The 16,316-nt window shown below is 42.4% G+C and overlaps 2 protein-coding genes across 3 annotated transcripts in view; one reads left to right on the forward strand and one right to left on the reverse strand.

The window, feature by feature from the left end:
* LOC126354998 (FAST kinase domain-containing protein 5, mitochondrial) overlaps window positions 1-16,316 on the forward strand; it is a 43,490-nt gene that overhangs the window by 23,021 nt on the left and 4,153 nt on the right. For both annotated transcript variants that reach the window (XM_050005118.1, XM_050005117.1), the window contains exon 2: window positions 16-134. In XM_050005118.1, the coding sequence (XP_049861075.1) occupies window positions 16-134 (119 nt within the window). The remainder of the gene's footprint in view (window positions 1-15; window positions 135-16,316) is intronic.
* Window positions 10,712-16,316, reverse strand: part of LOC126354999 (mitochondrial ornithine transporter 1-like) — an 82,245-nt gene continuing 76,640 nt past the window's right edge. Inside the window, exon 6 of the mRNA XM_050005121.1 lies at window positions 10,712-10,919. Within this exon, the coding sequence (XP_049861078.1) occupies window positions 10,804-10,919 (116 nt within the window). The 3' untranslated portion in view covers window positions 10,712-10,803. The remainder of the gene's footprint in view (window positions 10,920-16,316) is intronic.

Raw genomic sequence — 16,316 nt, forward strand, 5'->3', positions numbered from 1 at the left:
TCTTCCCCGAAACAGGTAAAAATGAGTTTGCCTATGGTCGTGAGTTACTTTGTCTGGATGTTGGTGTGGAACTGGAATGCCCAGACTATAATGGGAATAGACTTTCTCAGAAAACAAGATCAAGGATTACAAAGGTAATAATGTAATACATAATATATCCGCACTTTATGAAGGAAAAAAAATTACTTCGGATGACAGTGCATATCTACCAGTGCAAAATTGTGATATAGGTATTACTGCAGCATTGAGAGTGCAGAAGTGCCTTTATTGGGCCTTCCATAATGTTAGATGCACATTAATGGGCATCAGTCATTGATTTTTTCCCCCTGTACCCCTAACATTCTTGCAACGTGTTTTCACTCTTATAAATTACTGTGAGTAATAGTATGTTTTCATTTCCTTTTTGGGATATGTTCTCCCAGAACTACCTTGCTACTATACTTTAGTGTCCAGTGTTGTTGCAGATTACTTTTTGCAAACTTGTCATACCTACAGCTGCAGTTGGATTTTCGTACTGTCAACAATTTTATTTGATGCTTTCCTGCATTTACACTGCTTGAAAAAAGAAGCGAAGCAGGGGAAGAGGGATTGAAATGAAACCACAGGGGTTGAGGTGGTATGTAACATTATTTCAGTGATTACAAAATTAAAGTCAAATTTACAAAGAACTTGTAGTATGAGCCCATTTTTATCAATTGGATGTTGTACCCTGCTGACCTAAACACTTGTGTTGGTTCAGTTGGGAAGGCTGCCATAAAGCTGTTGTATTCTCTCCTGAAACACACATTTTTGTAACTGGCACTTCATATCTTGGATACTGGCACTGGTCCAGCGTTGACTTCTGAGGTGGTCAGACATGTTCTGTCAGGGACTTATGTGGGGATCTCGTGACCCGCGTGAGTACCTCAACAACATGCAGACAGTTCATAGAGGCATGTGCCATGTGTGGACAAACATTTTTTTGTTGAAAAATAGTATCTCAGTATTGTGGCATGAGACATAACACATGAGTACACAAAATATCTGTGACTTAACTGTTGTGCCATCAGAGTTCTCTCGCCCACTTTCAGTTGTGGCCTGATGTCACACCCAGTGACTCCTCATACCGTGATGCCAAGAGCAACATTGTTGTGCCTCTCCAAAACATTGGAGAAATGAGAGCTGATGTTAGGGTGTCATCATACTCACCGATGATGGTCTTCCAGGATAGTGCGTAACTGCAGTTAATTGCTGAACACAATGCAATGTCACTTGTTGGCACTCCATGCTTCTCAACTGCAACACTACTCCATATGCAGCTGTTTGTGTTGTGATGTCAACGGCAACATACACACTATATTCTTCTAATAATTTCCGGGTATGCAGCCGGATCCCGTCGACATTCTGCCACGATATTTCGGCCCAGAGACGTGTACTCACCTGATGATGGCCGGACGTCTCTGGGCCGAAATATCGTGGCAGAATGTCGACGGGATCCGGCTGCATACCCGGAAATTATTAGAAGAACAAATACGCCGGGAAAATTTCAGAAGTCACATACACACTATATGTTAATTCCCAAGTCCAGCTGCTGCTAGTCTCCAACTGATGGTGCAGGATGGCACAGATTGTTTTACGGAGTCCATTACTTGTTCTCAGATGGCGGGCTTAGGTGTGAAAGGCTTACAATGTGGTTGGAACACAGTATGGTGATTCTTTCTTGTGATTGTCAGATGTGATCGACAGGAAACTTGACAGCGAGTGTGCCTACTCTCGCATTTCCAGGCAATCCAAAATCGGGCCTCTGTCACATCAAAATCCGCACAATTATAGACATTGTGTAATTTGACCAGCTAGCCAAATGGAGATCCACAGTGAGGTGAGGTGTTGATAATGCTGTCTTACATGAGTTCATGACCTCTTCATTTCATTCACAGTGATCATTCAACACCTGCTGCTGTTCTGGTCCCTTACATACCATACCAGGTCTGGTAATAACACTATAATGCACACTGGTGGTCATTTTGTCGCAGATAATTGCAAGTCTAATGAGTAACATACCAGCCAATGGTGGGATTGTGTATGAAATTACATTAATATCTGACCTTGTCTTTTGAGTGCGTCACTTCTTTTGTCAACCAATGTATACAGGGTGTTACAAAAAGGAACGGCCAAACTTTCAGGAAACATTCCTCACATACAAATAAAGAAAAGATGTTATGTGGACATGTGTCCGGAAACGCTTAATTTGCATGTTAGAGCTCATTTTAGTTTCTTCAGTATGTACTGTACGTCCTCGATTCACCGCCAGTTGGCCCAATTGAAGGAAGGTAATGTTGATTTCGGTGCTTGTGTTGACATGTGACTCATTGCTCTACAGTACTAGCATCAAGCACATCAGTACATAGCATCAACAGGTTAGTGTTCATCATGAATGTGGTTTTGCAGTCAGTGCAATGTCTGCAAATGCGGAGTTGGCAGATGCTAGTTTGATGTATGGATTAGCATGGGGCAATAGCCGTGGCGTGGTACGTTTGTATCGAGACAGATTTCCAGAACGAAGGTGTCCCGACAGGAAATGTTCGAAGCAACTAATCGCCGTCTTAGGGAGCATGGAACATTCCAGCCTATGACTCGCGACTGGGGAAGACCTAGAACGACGAGGACACCTGCAATGGACAAGGCAATTCTTCGTGCAGTTGACGATAACCCAAATGTCAGCATTAGAGAAGTTGCTGCTGTAAAAGGTAACGTTTACCCCGTCACTGTATGGAGAGTGCTACGGGAGAACCAGTTGTTTCCATACCATGCACAGTGTGTGCAGGCACTATCAGCAGCTGATTGGCGTCCACGGGGAATGGTTCATCCAACAATGTGTCAATCCTCATTTCAGTGCAAATGTTCTCTTTACGGATGAGGCTTCATTCCAACGTGATCAAATTGTAAATTTTCACAATCAACATGTGTGGGCTGACGAGAATCCGCACGCAATTGTGCAATCACGTCATCAACACAGATTTTCTGTGAACGTTTGGGCAGGTATTGTTGGTGATGTCTTTATTGGGCCCCATGTTCTTCCACCTACGCTCAATGGAGCACATTATCATGATTTCATACGGGATACTCTACCTGTGCTGCTAGAACATGTGCCTTTACAAGTACGACACAACATGTGGTTCATGCACGATGGAGCTCCTGCACATTTCAGTCGAAGTGTTCGTACGCTTCTCAACAACAGATTCGGTGACCGATGGATTGGTAGAGGCGGACCAATTCCATGTCCTCCACACTCCCCTGACCTCAACCCTCTTGACTTTCATTTGTGGGGGCATTTGAAAGCTCTTGTCCACGCAACCCCGATACCAAATGTAGAGACTCTTCGTGCTCGTATTGTGGACAGCTGTGATATAATACACCATTCTCCAGGGCTGCATCAGCGCATCAGGGATTCTAAGCGACGGAGGGTGGATGCATGTATCCTCGTTAACGGAGGACTTTTGAACATTTCCTGTAACAAAGTGTTTGAAGTCACACTGGTACGTTCTGTTGCTGTGTGATTCCATTCCATGATTAATGTGATTTGAAGAGAAGTAATAAAATGAGCTCTAACATGGAAAGTAAGCGTTTCCGGACACATGTCCACATAACATATTTTCTTTCTTTGTGTGTGACTAATGTTTCCTGAAAGTTTAGCCGTACCTTTTATGTAACACCCTGTATATTTTTCATTATATCAGTCATGCATGTTTACAGAAAAAATACGCCATGACAAATGATGCATGTGCATGTGCATTTCCCTACAAAAAGCTCTGTTTCCAAAATTATTAGACATGTTTTTCTTATTGTGGTTAATCTTGAACTGTTATCCTTGTGTTTATCACGACTTAGTGGAGTGTTCTGAACCATAACCAAACTGCAAATTTTCTTGCCCTTGTTCAGTCTGTGACCACTCATCCCTGTTTAATTTATTGTATATAAAATACTTCTACAAGGTCTTACTTCCTTCCGTTGTTCAGTATGCTGAAGGTCTTACTAATGATGTCACAGACAGATATTACCCCCAAACATAGCCCACAAACAAATATCACATGCCATATCCAGACACTTTTGACCCTCTCCTCTTACTGACTGCAAAGAGGCTCCTACTCTTCCCCCCCCCCCCCCCCCCCCAACCTTTTTCCTATGACTCAATGTCATTTTGCACTGAAACAACTTAACCCTTTACCAGCACTTTGACTACTTTCATCATATCCATAAACGAAGAACATTCTACCGACTACCCCCCCCCCCCCCTTTTGGTCCATAGCTCTTTCGTGGGTATGTGTGTGAAATGCATGGGGCCTCAACCTATTGCAGCCTCTCTTCTCTACCAGGCTCCATTCCCTTCCCCATATCCACTCCTTCCCATCGTAGCTCCTCCCCCTCCTCCTCTCCATCTATCTACCCCGGTGTTTCCCTTTACAATGACCTATCTATTTCCTTGGTTCTTCTATTCCTTTATGGTCCTGTCTAGCATTTCCCGTCTCCCTCCTTTCCTTTCTTTCTTTCTTTCTTTTTTTCTTTCTTTTTTTCCTTCTCAGCTTTTGCTGGTCCCCTTCGGGGGTCGATCTCTCATTCTAAATGTTTTCCATAGTGTGAGCCATTTGGGGAAGAACTCTCTCCCTGGTGTCCCTGGTGGGGGTCCTCTCTATCCTCATGTTTCTCCCTTCCTTCTCCACTGTAGCGTCCACTACACTCCCCCTACCCCAGCTTGGTCATTGGGACAGTAGCCAGGCTATTTGGTGGGACTGTTATGTACCATTCCAGCTGAGCCACCTGACAACACTGGGATCACACTTCTGGCACTGAGCTGTCACCACCTCATGTATGCTTCATAGTGGGTGTGCGCTTTTTTGGGGCTTCAAAACTCCCAGCAATGACTGCTGTGACAGGCAACTCTTGCTGCAGCCAGACAGTGACGTGAGCCCCTGATCAGAGTGAGTGGTACCAGAGCAGATTTTCTGTGCAAGAATCATGCTAAGCTCCAAACTTCTGGACACACTTCTGCAGCTTTCTTTTCAAATAGGAGCATTTCACTCTCTGCTCCTAATTTTATCTCATCAGTCTTCCCCTCCCTGGCCACTCCCTGGAAGAAGGGCTAGGATTGACAGCTTGTGGCAAAACCCTTTCCCTGTTATTTGGTATTTTACTGTGCAGTAATGGACTTTTGCTGCTGTATAACTGCTCTTTTTTTGTAGAACACATTGGAGGTAAGTTTGGGGCAGTTGACTCCCTAGGTAAAATGCAGTCAGTTTCCCTACTGATTAAAACCTCTTCAGTCAGTCAGTCAGTTTCCCTTTGTTCTTATGAGAACTTAGACATCCCAGTGAGTGTTACTCCTCGCCAGTCCTTAAATATGACCCAGAGCGTTATTTTCCACAGGGATCTCCTCCTTCAATCTGATGACGAATTGGAACTGATCTGGCACAACACGGCATTCATTTTGTCTGGCAAGTCCAGAGAGGTCCTAAGAACAATCATCCTGGCTTTTGAGGGGAATACCTTCTGGAAAAAGTCAAAGTTACAGTTTACTGTTGAGATTTGAAATCCTATAGCCCACCTTCCATGTACCATTTCCTGTGTCTTTATTTTGGTCACGTTTTCACGATGGGAGGCGACTCCTATTTGTGGCACCTGTGGGCCACCCTCTATATATGGGGAGTCCTTGCACCCACCGCCCAAGTACATGAACTGTTCCAGACCGCTTTCTGCTAGCTCGCCATATTGCCTGATCCATAAAACAGAAAGAAAGAGTGCGGAACTCAAAACTCTTCACCATCCATCTTCCTCGGAGTCCAAAAGAAATTAGTCTGTCAGCACCTAGTTTCTTTAACATCTACTTTTGCTTACATTGTGTTCTTTCCTCGTCATCCTCCTACTCCTCCTGCTTTCTGTGTGCCTCCATCCTGTCCACCTTCCCTTTCTTCCTCCACGGCGGTTCCTGTTCCTTCCCTTCACAGAGCTACTCCTTCTCCTCAACCAGAGAAAAAACCTCTTCTCTGGTACCCACTGGGGATGGAGCTGCTTCTAGGAACCCCTCTCCCTGGCTTCTCCAAGACAAGAAGCCTGCTACTTTGAGTTACTATAATCACCTTCCAGAATTGCAGACTCTTCTTTTTGTCTACTCTGTAGCTTGTATTGTATTGCAGGAATTTCATTTCATGAATACTCATTTGCTGATTCTTCGTGGTTCCCATGCCTTCTGCCACAACCAGTTGGCCGCTTTGTGAACCTCCTTTGGTGTCTGCAGATTGGTCCATACAGACATTGTCAGTTCCTGGATTCCTCTTCAAGCAGCGCTGGAAGCAGTGGCTGTTCGGGCTCATTTAGACTCTGCAGTACCAATTTGCAATTTTTATCTCCCCGCAGATTTCACTCCTCTGCTTCCTGCTCTTCTTGCCCTCCTTCAACAGTTCCCTCCTCCCTTCAGTCTCCTTGGGAATTCTAACACCCATTACCCTCTTTAGGGTTGTTCTCCGACCACTGATCGGGGCTAGATTATTGAAGCCTTCTGGCAGGACTGGATCTCTGCCTCCTCAACCATGAAGCTCCCTAACACTTCAGTGGGGAGTTCAGCCATCGAGCCCTCCAATGCTACAAATGGCACTTGTCTCTCAACCCCCTCCTGTCCGTTAAACAACTTCATGCCCATGCCTGATATTTAATTAAATACCAGAAATATATCACTGCCATAGGGGGGCATACTCCCTCTTCGCAGGTATAGGCAAAGATCAGGCACATTTTTGGCCACCATCCTCCAACAGGTGTCCCAGGAATTTTCCTGAATGGTGTTATCCTCACCAGTCTGCGAGCTCTATAGCTGAGCATTTTACTCGGTATTCCGCCTAGGCCTCAGCATTGGTCCACTATCTGCCCACATTCCGTCTTCTCAAACACTGTCTGGAATGACTTCCTTTATCTTCCATTTCTCATCGCCTGGAGATTTGAAACACTCCATTTAGTGAGTGGGAATTCGCCAGCACTCTTGTTCCCTGCCTTTACATGGCTCCTGAACTGGACTGAGTGCACAACCAAATGCTTCAACACTAATTGGTGGCTAGCCAACATCATATACTTTCCCTTTTTACTGTCTCTGAAGCAAAGGAGAATTCCCTTCCCATTGGCAAGAAAGAGTCATTATTTCAGTTTTGAAATCAGGTAAACAACCTCTTCAGATGGATAGCTATCATGTGATCAGTTTAACCAATCTCCTCTGCAAGTTACTTGAATGTGTGGTGAGTCAAAGGATGTATCGGATCATTGAATCCAAGGACCTTTTGGCTTCGACCCAGGGTTGTTTTCAATAAGGTCGTTCTACTGCAAATAATTTAGTCCACCTGGAGTCTGCTATACAAATGGCTTTTGCCCAGCAGCAACACCTTGTTCCAGTCTTCTTTGATCTGCACAAAGTTTTAGATACCACATGGTGCCACCACATCCTAGCCACCTTACATGAGTGGGGTCTCCATGGTCCACTCCTGATTTTTATCCAGAATTTTCTTTCATGTGACGCTATTCAGGTACAGGGTGGCATGTCCTGTAGCACCTCGTATCTGCAGGAGAAAGGAGTTCAACAGGGTTCTGTTTTGAGTGTGCCTCTCTTTTTAGTAGCTTTCAGTGGTCTGGTGACAGCTGTGGAACCTATGTTCCCTCCTTGTATGCTGATGACTTTTATATTTATTTTTATTCATTGATGATGGGCATTTTTGACTGTGGACTGCAGGGAACAATACAAAGAGTGCAGTTTTGGGTTCTTACTCATAGCTTCCAATTTTCAGCTGCCAGCGTTCCCATCTGGGTCTGTACCTTGATGGCCAGCTCCTCAGTGTGGTGGACTCTTCAACACTTTTTTTTTTTCTTTTTTAGGACTGGCATTTGATGCTTGATTGACATGGCTTCCCTATCTTCATTAACTAAAGCAGACATGTTGGTCGGATCTCAATGCTCTTTGATGCCTAAGCATAGATTATGGGAGTCTCGGACACCGTTTGGTGTCATCTTCGACATTATATTGGTGAACGTGATACACCATGGTGGGGTACGACTGGCAACTGCTGTCTTTGGGATGAACTGTGTGGTCAGCCTAACCAGGAGAGGCAGGGGTTCAATCATTGCATGTTCAGCACCAGTAAACATTGATCGCTTATGTATTAGTCATCTACTGCTACCCAGAGTACCCAAACTACTTCTCTTTCCAGGTACAGAGATCTGCCTCCCACAACGACAGCCTATGTCTGGGGTTACAATCACTATCCACGTCCATTCCCTTTCTTCAGAACTCCATCTTTCCCATGTAACACTTCTTCTCTGGGCCCATTCACATACACCTCTGTGGTGCATCCATCACCCACAGTTCTGTCTTGACCTGTCATGAGATCCAAAAGACCAGCCCTGCCTGAAGCACTCTGCTGCCAATTCTTCTCCATTCTTGGCACATTTCGGGGTTCAGAAGTAGTCTATCCTGATGGTTCAGTGGTTGCATGTCACACTGGTTTTGCTTACATTCATGTGGGATGTACCGAGCTTCATTCCTTGTCGTACAGCTGCAGTGTTTTCACTGTGGTGTTAATAGCCATCTCTTGTGTTCTTGAGCAAATCTGTTCTTGAATCTTTCCTCATCTGTGGCAACTCCTTGAGCACTTTACAAACTCTTGACCAGTGTTACCCTCACCATTCCATGGTCCGGACTATCCAAGATACCCTTTCTGCCCTCAAACAATGTAGATGCAAGGTGGCCTTTGTCTGTACGCCGGGGAATGAACTCGCTAGCGGACTGGCCAAATTGGCTGCTGGCAAGGCATCTTTTGAGATCGGTAATATGGCACAGGACCTTTTTGATTGGCATTATACCATCAAGTTCTTAGGATTTGGAATATGGAACTGCATACGCTGAGTTTACCAAACTAACTATGGGTGATAAAGGAGACCACGAATTTGTGGAGGTCCTCCATGCAGCCTTCTCACAAGGACTCGATTGTCCTGTGTTGGCTCCACATCAGCCGTACTTGGTTGGCGACTCATGGTTATCTCCCCCACTGTCTTTGTTGCGCCTATTTGACAGTGGTCCATATTTTGCTGAACTGTCTTAACCTAGCCACCTTTTGGGGGACTCTCAATCTTCCTGACTTGTTACCCCTGTTGTTACCAGATTATGCTTCAGCGGCTGACCTTGTTTAGTGTTTTTCGTGAAGGGAGTTTTGATCACTCTCTCTAAGAGAAGATGCCTCAGCCTTGTCGGCTCATTTAGGGGGTGGCAGAATGCCCTGTTGCCTCTGCCCTGGCCGGGCAATGGCTCTTTGGGCTTGATAGTCTGCCCTAGCCCTCGCCCTGCCTATTCTTTTGCTCTTGGAACCTTTCTCTGTCTGATTTCATCTTGTTCTCCGTTTTCCTGTGCTTCTCACAGTGCCGTTTTCATGTTGCTAGTCTTTACTGTGTATTGTTGGGTGGGATGCCTTTGGTCTGGGTGGGGGAGGGAGGTTTGGTATGTCCCTCATCTCAGTTTCTGCCCTTGAGGACCTCTGCTGATCCCTGGACAGGGCACCTCACTTGCCTTTCTGACTTTCCCCTTTTCTTCTTTCTTGTTCCTTTCCATAGTGTTTGTTGACCTTCAATAGACCTTGAGGTTTTCTTCCCTTCAGTTCCACACACTAGGCCGTTCTTTGGTGTGTAGTTTTGTTGACTTGCGTGTTGCAGTAGAAGAGACTGACCTCATAGTTTGGTTCCTTTAATCCTTAAACTAACCAACCAATCCTTCCCACCCCTCTCAAAGTGGTATTAGCAACCCACCAAGTGTACGTGATAATCTAACCATCCTCATGCCACACATGCTCCCAGCCTCTTGCTGTGTGGACCACACCACTGTGAAAGATCCAGGTACAAGACCTGTCTGTTATACTCACCCAGTACAGTCTGGTCCAGACCCATCACAGGATTTTCCTTGGGTAGATCAGCCTCTTGTATACAAATACACTTCTCAGGTATGCTGTGGGGTAACACTATGCAAATCCCACAATATTTCATTGAAGCACGTGTTCGGCATCTTCAGGTGGTGATAGTTGCTGTCATCAATGCTCATAAATGCAACTGATGATTACTGTGCTGAGGTATTAAATTTATTGGGCTGTAAGCATTAATTATGCATGCACCGACAGGCGTTACAGTTGGATGAAAGTGGCCTTATAGTGCCCACTACTGGGAGCCAAAGAGAGGCCTTCTGCATGTAAGCGGTGGGCAATGATTGTGATGCCAAATGCTTCTGTGGATAAAAATAACAGGTTCTTGTATCTTAATAAAATGAGAACAATGCTTATTTCAAATCATACATCCCTGTCTATAAGATTGTCTGCCATATGGATACTTATGGCCGCCTAAAAAATACAGTCCAGAATGATGATGAAATATGTTTTTCATAAAATAGGCAGCACTATGCTGCTGCTGAATTATCATGTTGGCCCAGGAATATACAACAGTAGTTTTTCTACACATTGTTCTGACAGTGTGCAACATGTCCATATCAGTCCAATACAAGATTTCTCACAATAAACCCCATTTTCTACAGCCAAGGTCATTGTTACCAGTGGATGAAAAACGCACTTAAAAATGTCTCTTTTGAGGATTTGTTTTCTTCTCTAAGACCTACTGCCAAAATACAAGAAGGCTTTTGCAGTGGTTGCCTCCACATCTTCATTTACATCCATACACTATATTCACTTTCATGGCAATGCATTACATATCTGTTTATCAGAATAACCATTCTGTTGGAACACCATTCTTAGATGTTGCAGATCACCTGACCGGCTGAAGGATGAAAGACCAAATGTTTTGCAGTGAAGATGAACATAGGGTGTGATGCTTCACCTTCTTTGTTTCTTCATTTGTTGTCCTTGGTGTTGACATGCTGGCTGAAAAAATAAGGGATGGAAGTGCAGTACTCTATACTGTAAATGTTGTAGCCAACAAATGCACATTTGTGTTTCACAGTTGTTTACTTTCACTTTTCACAACCCCCAGTATACACATTTAATATGGCCAGTGCACAATGTTTAACTTTCAATAAGCCTCATTAATAGTTTTCAGGTAAACATCCACATACTGTACGCTCTCTCCACTTTATCAACACAAATCAAGAAGTCACTAATATTATCCCTAGGGGCTGGTACAAGTGATTCTCTAACTTTCTGGGACACCTTAATTTCTAAGCCCATAATTATTGATTCGCTACCTAGCTCTTTGTCCAAATATTTCACTTTGTTTATCCAAAGCTGAGGTCCAATATTCATCAAAAGATGCTTTCTCAAAGCTTTGTCACAAAGTACAACTATCAGCTACCTGAGCTGCCCATCGATAAGCATCCCCCTTCAAAAATCCTCTCACAAATGACATTTTCTCTTTTGTCATTTCATGTTTCAGGCAAATCATTAAATTCTCTAATGAATTCCAGTGGATGCCCTTCTCCATATGGTTCAAAATTATTAAATTTCTTACAGCTAACAAATGAAGGACTGTTTGGGGCACTACACACTGTATGCTTTTGATTTTGCACCTCTTCCATCTTTTTCTCTATTTCAGCCAATTTTGAATCTACACTTTTATTTACTTTTACCAGTTTTTCCCATACCACTACTGCACACTTGGTTTAACCCTGTTTTCAGCACAAAATTTCCTGGCTCCTTTGACTACATCTTTACACTGTTTTTCAGAAGCCTCCATCATCCTACTATACTCATCACAAAGCTTCTTTCTCTCCTCTACACATTTACTACTCATTAATGTTAATTTCTCATTAGTATCCTGCTCTACTTTCTTTATCGTTTCATCACAAGCATTCCCTACTGCCTCAATCTTCTTATTTAATTCTGAAAGATTAGAGCTGACTATCTTAATCTCCTTTTTAATTTCTTTATTCAGTTCTAACTAATTAATGGAAAATCAAGCCAGTTATGTCAGCTTTAATGCTATCAGTTTTTTTTTCTACTCTACTAATGTCTTCTTTCATACTACTAATGTCTTCTTTCATACTACTAATGTCTTCTTTCGTACTTGTATTACTCAGACTACTCATAATTTGCCTTAACATTGGTTCCAAATTTCTGTCTGCCATAAACTGTTGCCCTTGCTGACTTTCACTCCTTAACCTTAACGATCTCACTATTTCAGTTCTGTTTTCGTCCATTTCACTCACATAACCACACAATGTAGATGGCGCTTTCATCATTCCACCTACAATAGGACTTTCATCCACATCATTCAAAGTTACATTCATGTTTGATTTATAATCACTACAGAACTAGTCCCACTTAGGTCCTTCTGTTCATTTAACAACTTAACCTCTACAGCTTTGTTCTCAGTCACACTCTCTTGTTCGTCAAAGTAATTCATTGTGTATCACTGAATACAGAACAGCTTTTGCAATGAATTACCTTATTCTCATTCACTCTTCGCCTTCTTCTCAGCTGCTGCTGTTGTGGTTGTTATCTGGAACTGCACAGCTGCAGCAAGTTGTAATTCTCTTGGTGAAACGTCTTGTTGATCCCAGTCAGCTGTGTCCACCTGCATGCAGATTGGCTACTCCTGTACTCAATGGCTGCTTCCATAGAACCCGCTCGCTGATTGGTTGCTGTCATACTATGGCCATGGAACCCATGCGTTGATTGGCTGTTGCACCACTGCACTGTAAACCACTATCTATTTGACTGCTCACAATTCGCGAGTACTATTTTATTGCCTTCACACACAATAGCTCTTAGCTGGGGCACTACATGGGATGGTCCTGCCTTCTTTTATTCTTCGTTTGTTGTCCTCAGTGTCGATGTACTGGCTGGAAAAATAGGGGGTGGAAGTGCAGTACTGTCTACTGTAAATGATGTAGCCGACAAATGCACATTTGAGTTTCACAGTTGTTTACTTTCACTTTTCACAACCCCAATATACACATTTAATATGGCCAGTGCACTATGTTTCACTTTCAATAACCCTCATTAATAGTTTTCAGGTGAACATTCACATACTGCTACACTAGTTTACTGTTGAATATCTATGAAAAGTAAAAACATATCCATACAGTTATTGAATACTGACAAGATTCATATGGAGCAGACACTGTCATTGTTTTAACACATGGCCTAATTGTGTTACACTTATTTCACAGATCCATTGTTTTTGTTCTAACCAATACAGGTTTCTCGTCTGAAACTCGGACGTGGACTGACTGTCTCGGGACCAAAAATCGGTTTGAAGTTTAATTTACAGAAATTACAATTAAAACTTAACTCATTAAATTAACTGTATGCATCAAAAAATTGGTTCTTTTAACAGTTTTTTCTACTGCAAGAGTTAGGATGAATTATTTGTTTACGTCTTGAAATTGACAAATATCATTACGCAAACAATACTTTGGACAAAACTATTAATTACTTTGGAATTAACTAAGAGCTGGCTTTGCTAACATGTTGTCTAATAGAGAGAAATGGATCCTTTAAGAATACTATTAGTTGTACCTCCTAATGTTTATAATTAATACAGAATTTATTTTTCCCGAGGGCATGCAGCTTTACTGTATGATTAAATGATGATGGCGTCCTGTTGAGTAAAATATTCCGGAGGTAAAATAGTCCCCCATTTGGATCTTTGGGTGGGGAGGACATTGTTATCAGGAGAAAGAAAACTGGCGTTCTACAGATCGGAGCATGGAATGTCAGATCCCTTAATCGGGCAGGTAGGTTAGAAAATTTAAAAAAGGAAATGGATAGGTTAAAGTTAGATATAGTGAGAATTAGTGAAGGTCAGTGGCAGGAGGAACAAGACTTTTAGTCAGCTGAATACAGGGTTATAAATACAAAACCAAATAGGGGTAATGCAGCAGTAGGTTTAATAATGAATTAAAAAATAGGAGTGCATGTAAACTACTACAAACAGCACAGTGAACGCATTATTGTGGCCAAGATAGACACGAAGCCCACGCCTACTACAATACTACAAGTTTATATGCCGACTAACTCTGCAGATGATGAAGTAATTGATGAAATGTATGATGAGATAAAAGAAATTATTCAGGTAATGAAAGGAGACGAAAATTTAATAGTCGGAGGTGACTGGAATTTGACAGTAGGAAAAGGGAGAGAAGGAAACGTAGTAGGTGAATATGGATTGGGGCTAAGAAATGAAAGAGGAAGCTGCCTGGTAGATTTTTGCACAGAACATAACTTAATCATAGCTAACACTTGGTTCAAGAATCATAAAAGAAGGTTGTATACTTGGAAGAACCCTGGAGATACTAGAAGGTTTCAGATAGATTATATAATGGTAAGACAGACATTTAGGAACCAGATTTTAAACTGTAAGACATTTCCAGGGGCTAGATGAGGACTCTGACCACAATCTATTGGTTATGAACTGTAGATTAAAACTGAAGAAACTGCAAAAAGGTGGGAATTTAAGAAGATGGGACCTGGATAAACTGAAAGAACCAGCAGTTGTGCAGAGTTTCAGGGAGAGCATAAGGGAACAAGTGACAGGAATGTGGGAAAGAAATACAGTAGAAGAAGAATGGGTAGCTCTGAGGGTTGAAGTAGTGAAGGCAGCAGAGGATAAAGTAGGAAATCCTTGGGTAACAGAAGAGATACTGAATTTAATTGATGAAAGAAGAAAATACAAAAATGCAGTGAGTGAAGCAGGCAAAAAGGAATACAAAGTCTCAAAAATGACATCGGCAGGAAGCGCAAAATGGCTAAGCAGGGATGGCTAGAGGACAAAGGTAAGGACGTAGAAGCTTATCTCATGAGGGGCAAGATAGATACTGCCTACAGGAAAATTAAAGAGACCTTTGGAGAAAAGAGAACCAGTTGCATGAATATCAAGAGCTCAGATGGAAACCCAGTTCTAAGCAAAGAAGGGAAAGCAGAAAGGTGGAAGGAGTATATAGAGGGCCTATACAGGGGCGATGTTCTTGAGGACAATATTATGGAAATGGAAGAGGAGGTAGATGAAGATGAAATGGGAGATGTAATACTGCGTGAAGACTTTGACAGAGCACTGAAAGACCTAAGTCGAAACAAGGGCCCGGGAGTAGACAACATTCCATTAGAACTACTGACAGCCTTGGGAGAGCTAGTCCTGACAAAACTCTGCCATATGGTGAGCAAGATGTCTGAGACAGACAAAATTCCCTCAGACTTCAAGAAGAATATAACAATTCCAGTCCCAAAGAAAGCAGGTGTTGACAGATGTGAAAATTACCGAACTATCAGTTTAATAAGTCACAGCTGCAAAATACTAACACGAATTCTTTACAGACGAATGGAAAAATTGGTAGAAGCTGACCTCGGGGAAGATCAGTTTGGATTCCGTAGAAATGTTGGAACACGTGAGGCAATACTGACACTACGACTTATCTTAGAAGAAAGATCAAGGAAAGGCAAACTTAGATTTCTAGCATTTGTAGACTTAGAGAAAGCTTTTGACAATGTTAACTGGAATACTCTCTTTCAGATTCTGAAGGTGGCAGCTGTAAAATACAGGGAGCGAAAGGCTATTTACAATTTATACAAAAACCAGATGGCAGTTGTAAGAGTTGAGGGCCATAAGAGGGAGGGGAAGCAGTGGTTGGGAAAGGAGTGAGACAGGGTTGTAGCCTATCGCCAATGTTATTCAATCTGTATTTTGAACAAGCAGTAAAGGAAACAAAAGAAAAGTTCGGAGTAGGAATTAAAGTCCATGGAGAAGAAATAAAAACTTTGAGGTTCGCCGATGACATTGTAATTGTGTCAGAGACAGCAAAGGACTTGGAAGAGCAGTTGAACAGAATGGACAGTGCATTGAAAGGAGGGTATAAGGTGAACATCAACAAAAGCAAAATGAGGATAATGGAATGTAGTCTAATTAAGTCGGATTATGCTGAGGGAATTATATTAGGAAATGAGACACTTAAAGTAGTAAAGGAGTTTTGCTATTTGGGAAGCAAAATAACTGATGATGGTCGAAGTAGAGAGAATATAAAATGTAGACTGGCAATGGCAAGGAAAGCATTTCTGAAGAAGAGAAATTTGTTAACATCGAGTATAGATTTAAGTGTCATGAAGTTGTTTCTGAAATTATTTGTATGGAGTGTGGTCATGTATGGAAGTGAAACATGGACAATAAATAGTTTGGACAAGAAGAGAATAGAAGCTTTTGAAATGTGGTGCTACAGAAAAATGCAGAAAATTATATGGGTAGATCACATAACTAATGAGGAGGTATTGAATAGAATTGGGGAGAAGAGGAGTTTGTGGCACAATTTGACTAGAAGAAGGAATCTGTTG

The sequence above is a fragment of the Schistocerca gregaria genome, chromosome 3 (genome assembly GCF_023897955.1).
Source record: "Schistocerca gregaria isolate iqSchGreg1 chromosome 3, iqSchGreg1.2, whole genome shotgun sequence".
NCBI classification, from domain to species: domain Eukaryota; kingdom Metazoa; phylum Arthropoda; class Insecta; order Orthoptera; family Acrididae; genus Schistocerca; species Schistocerca gregaria.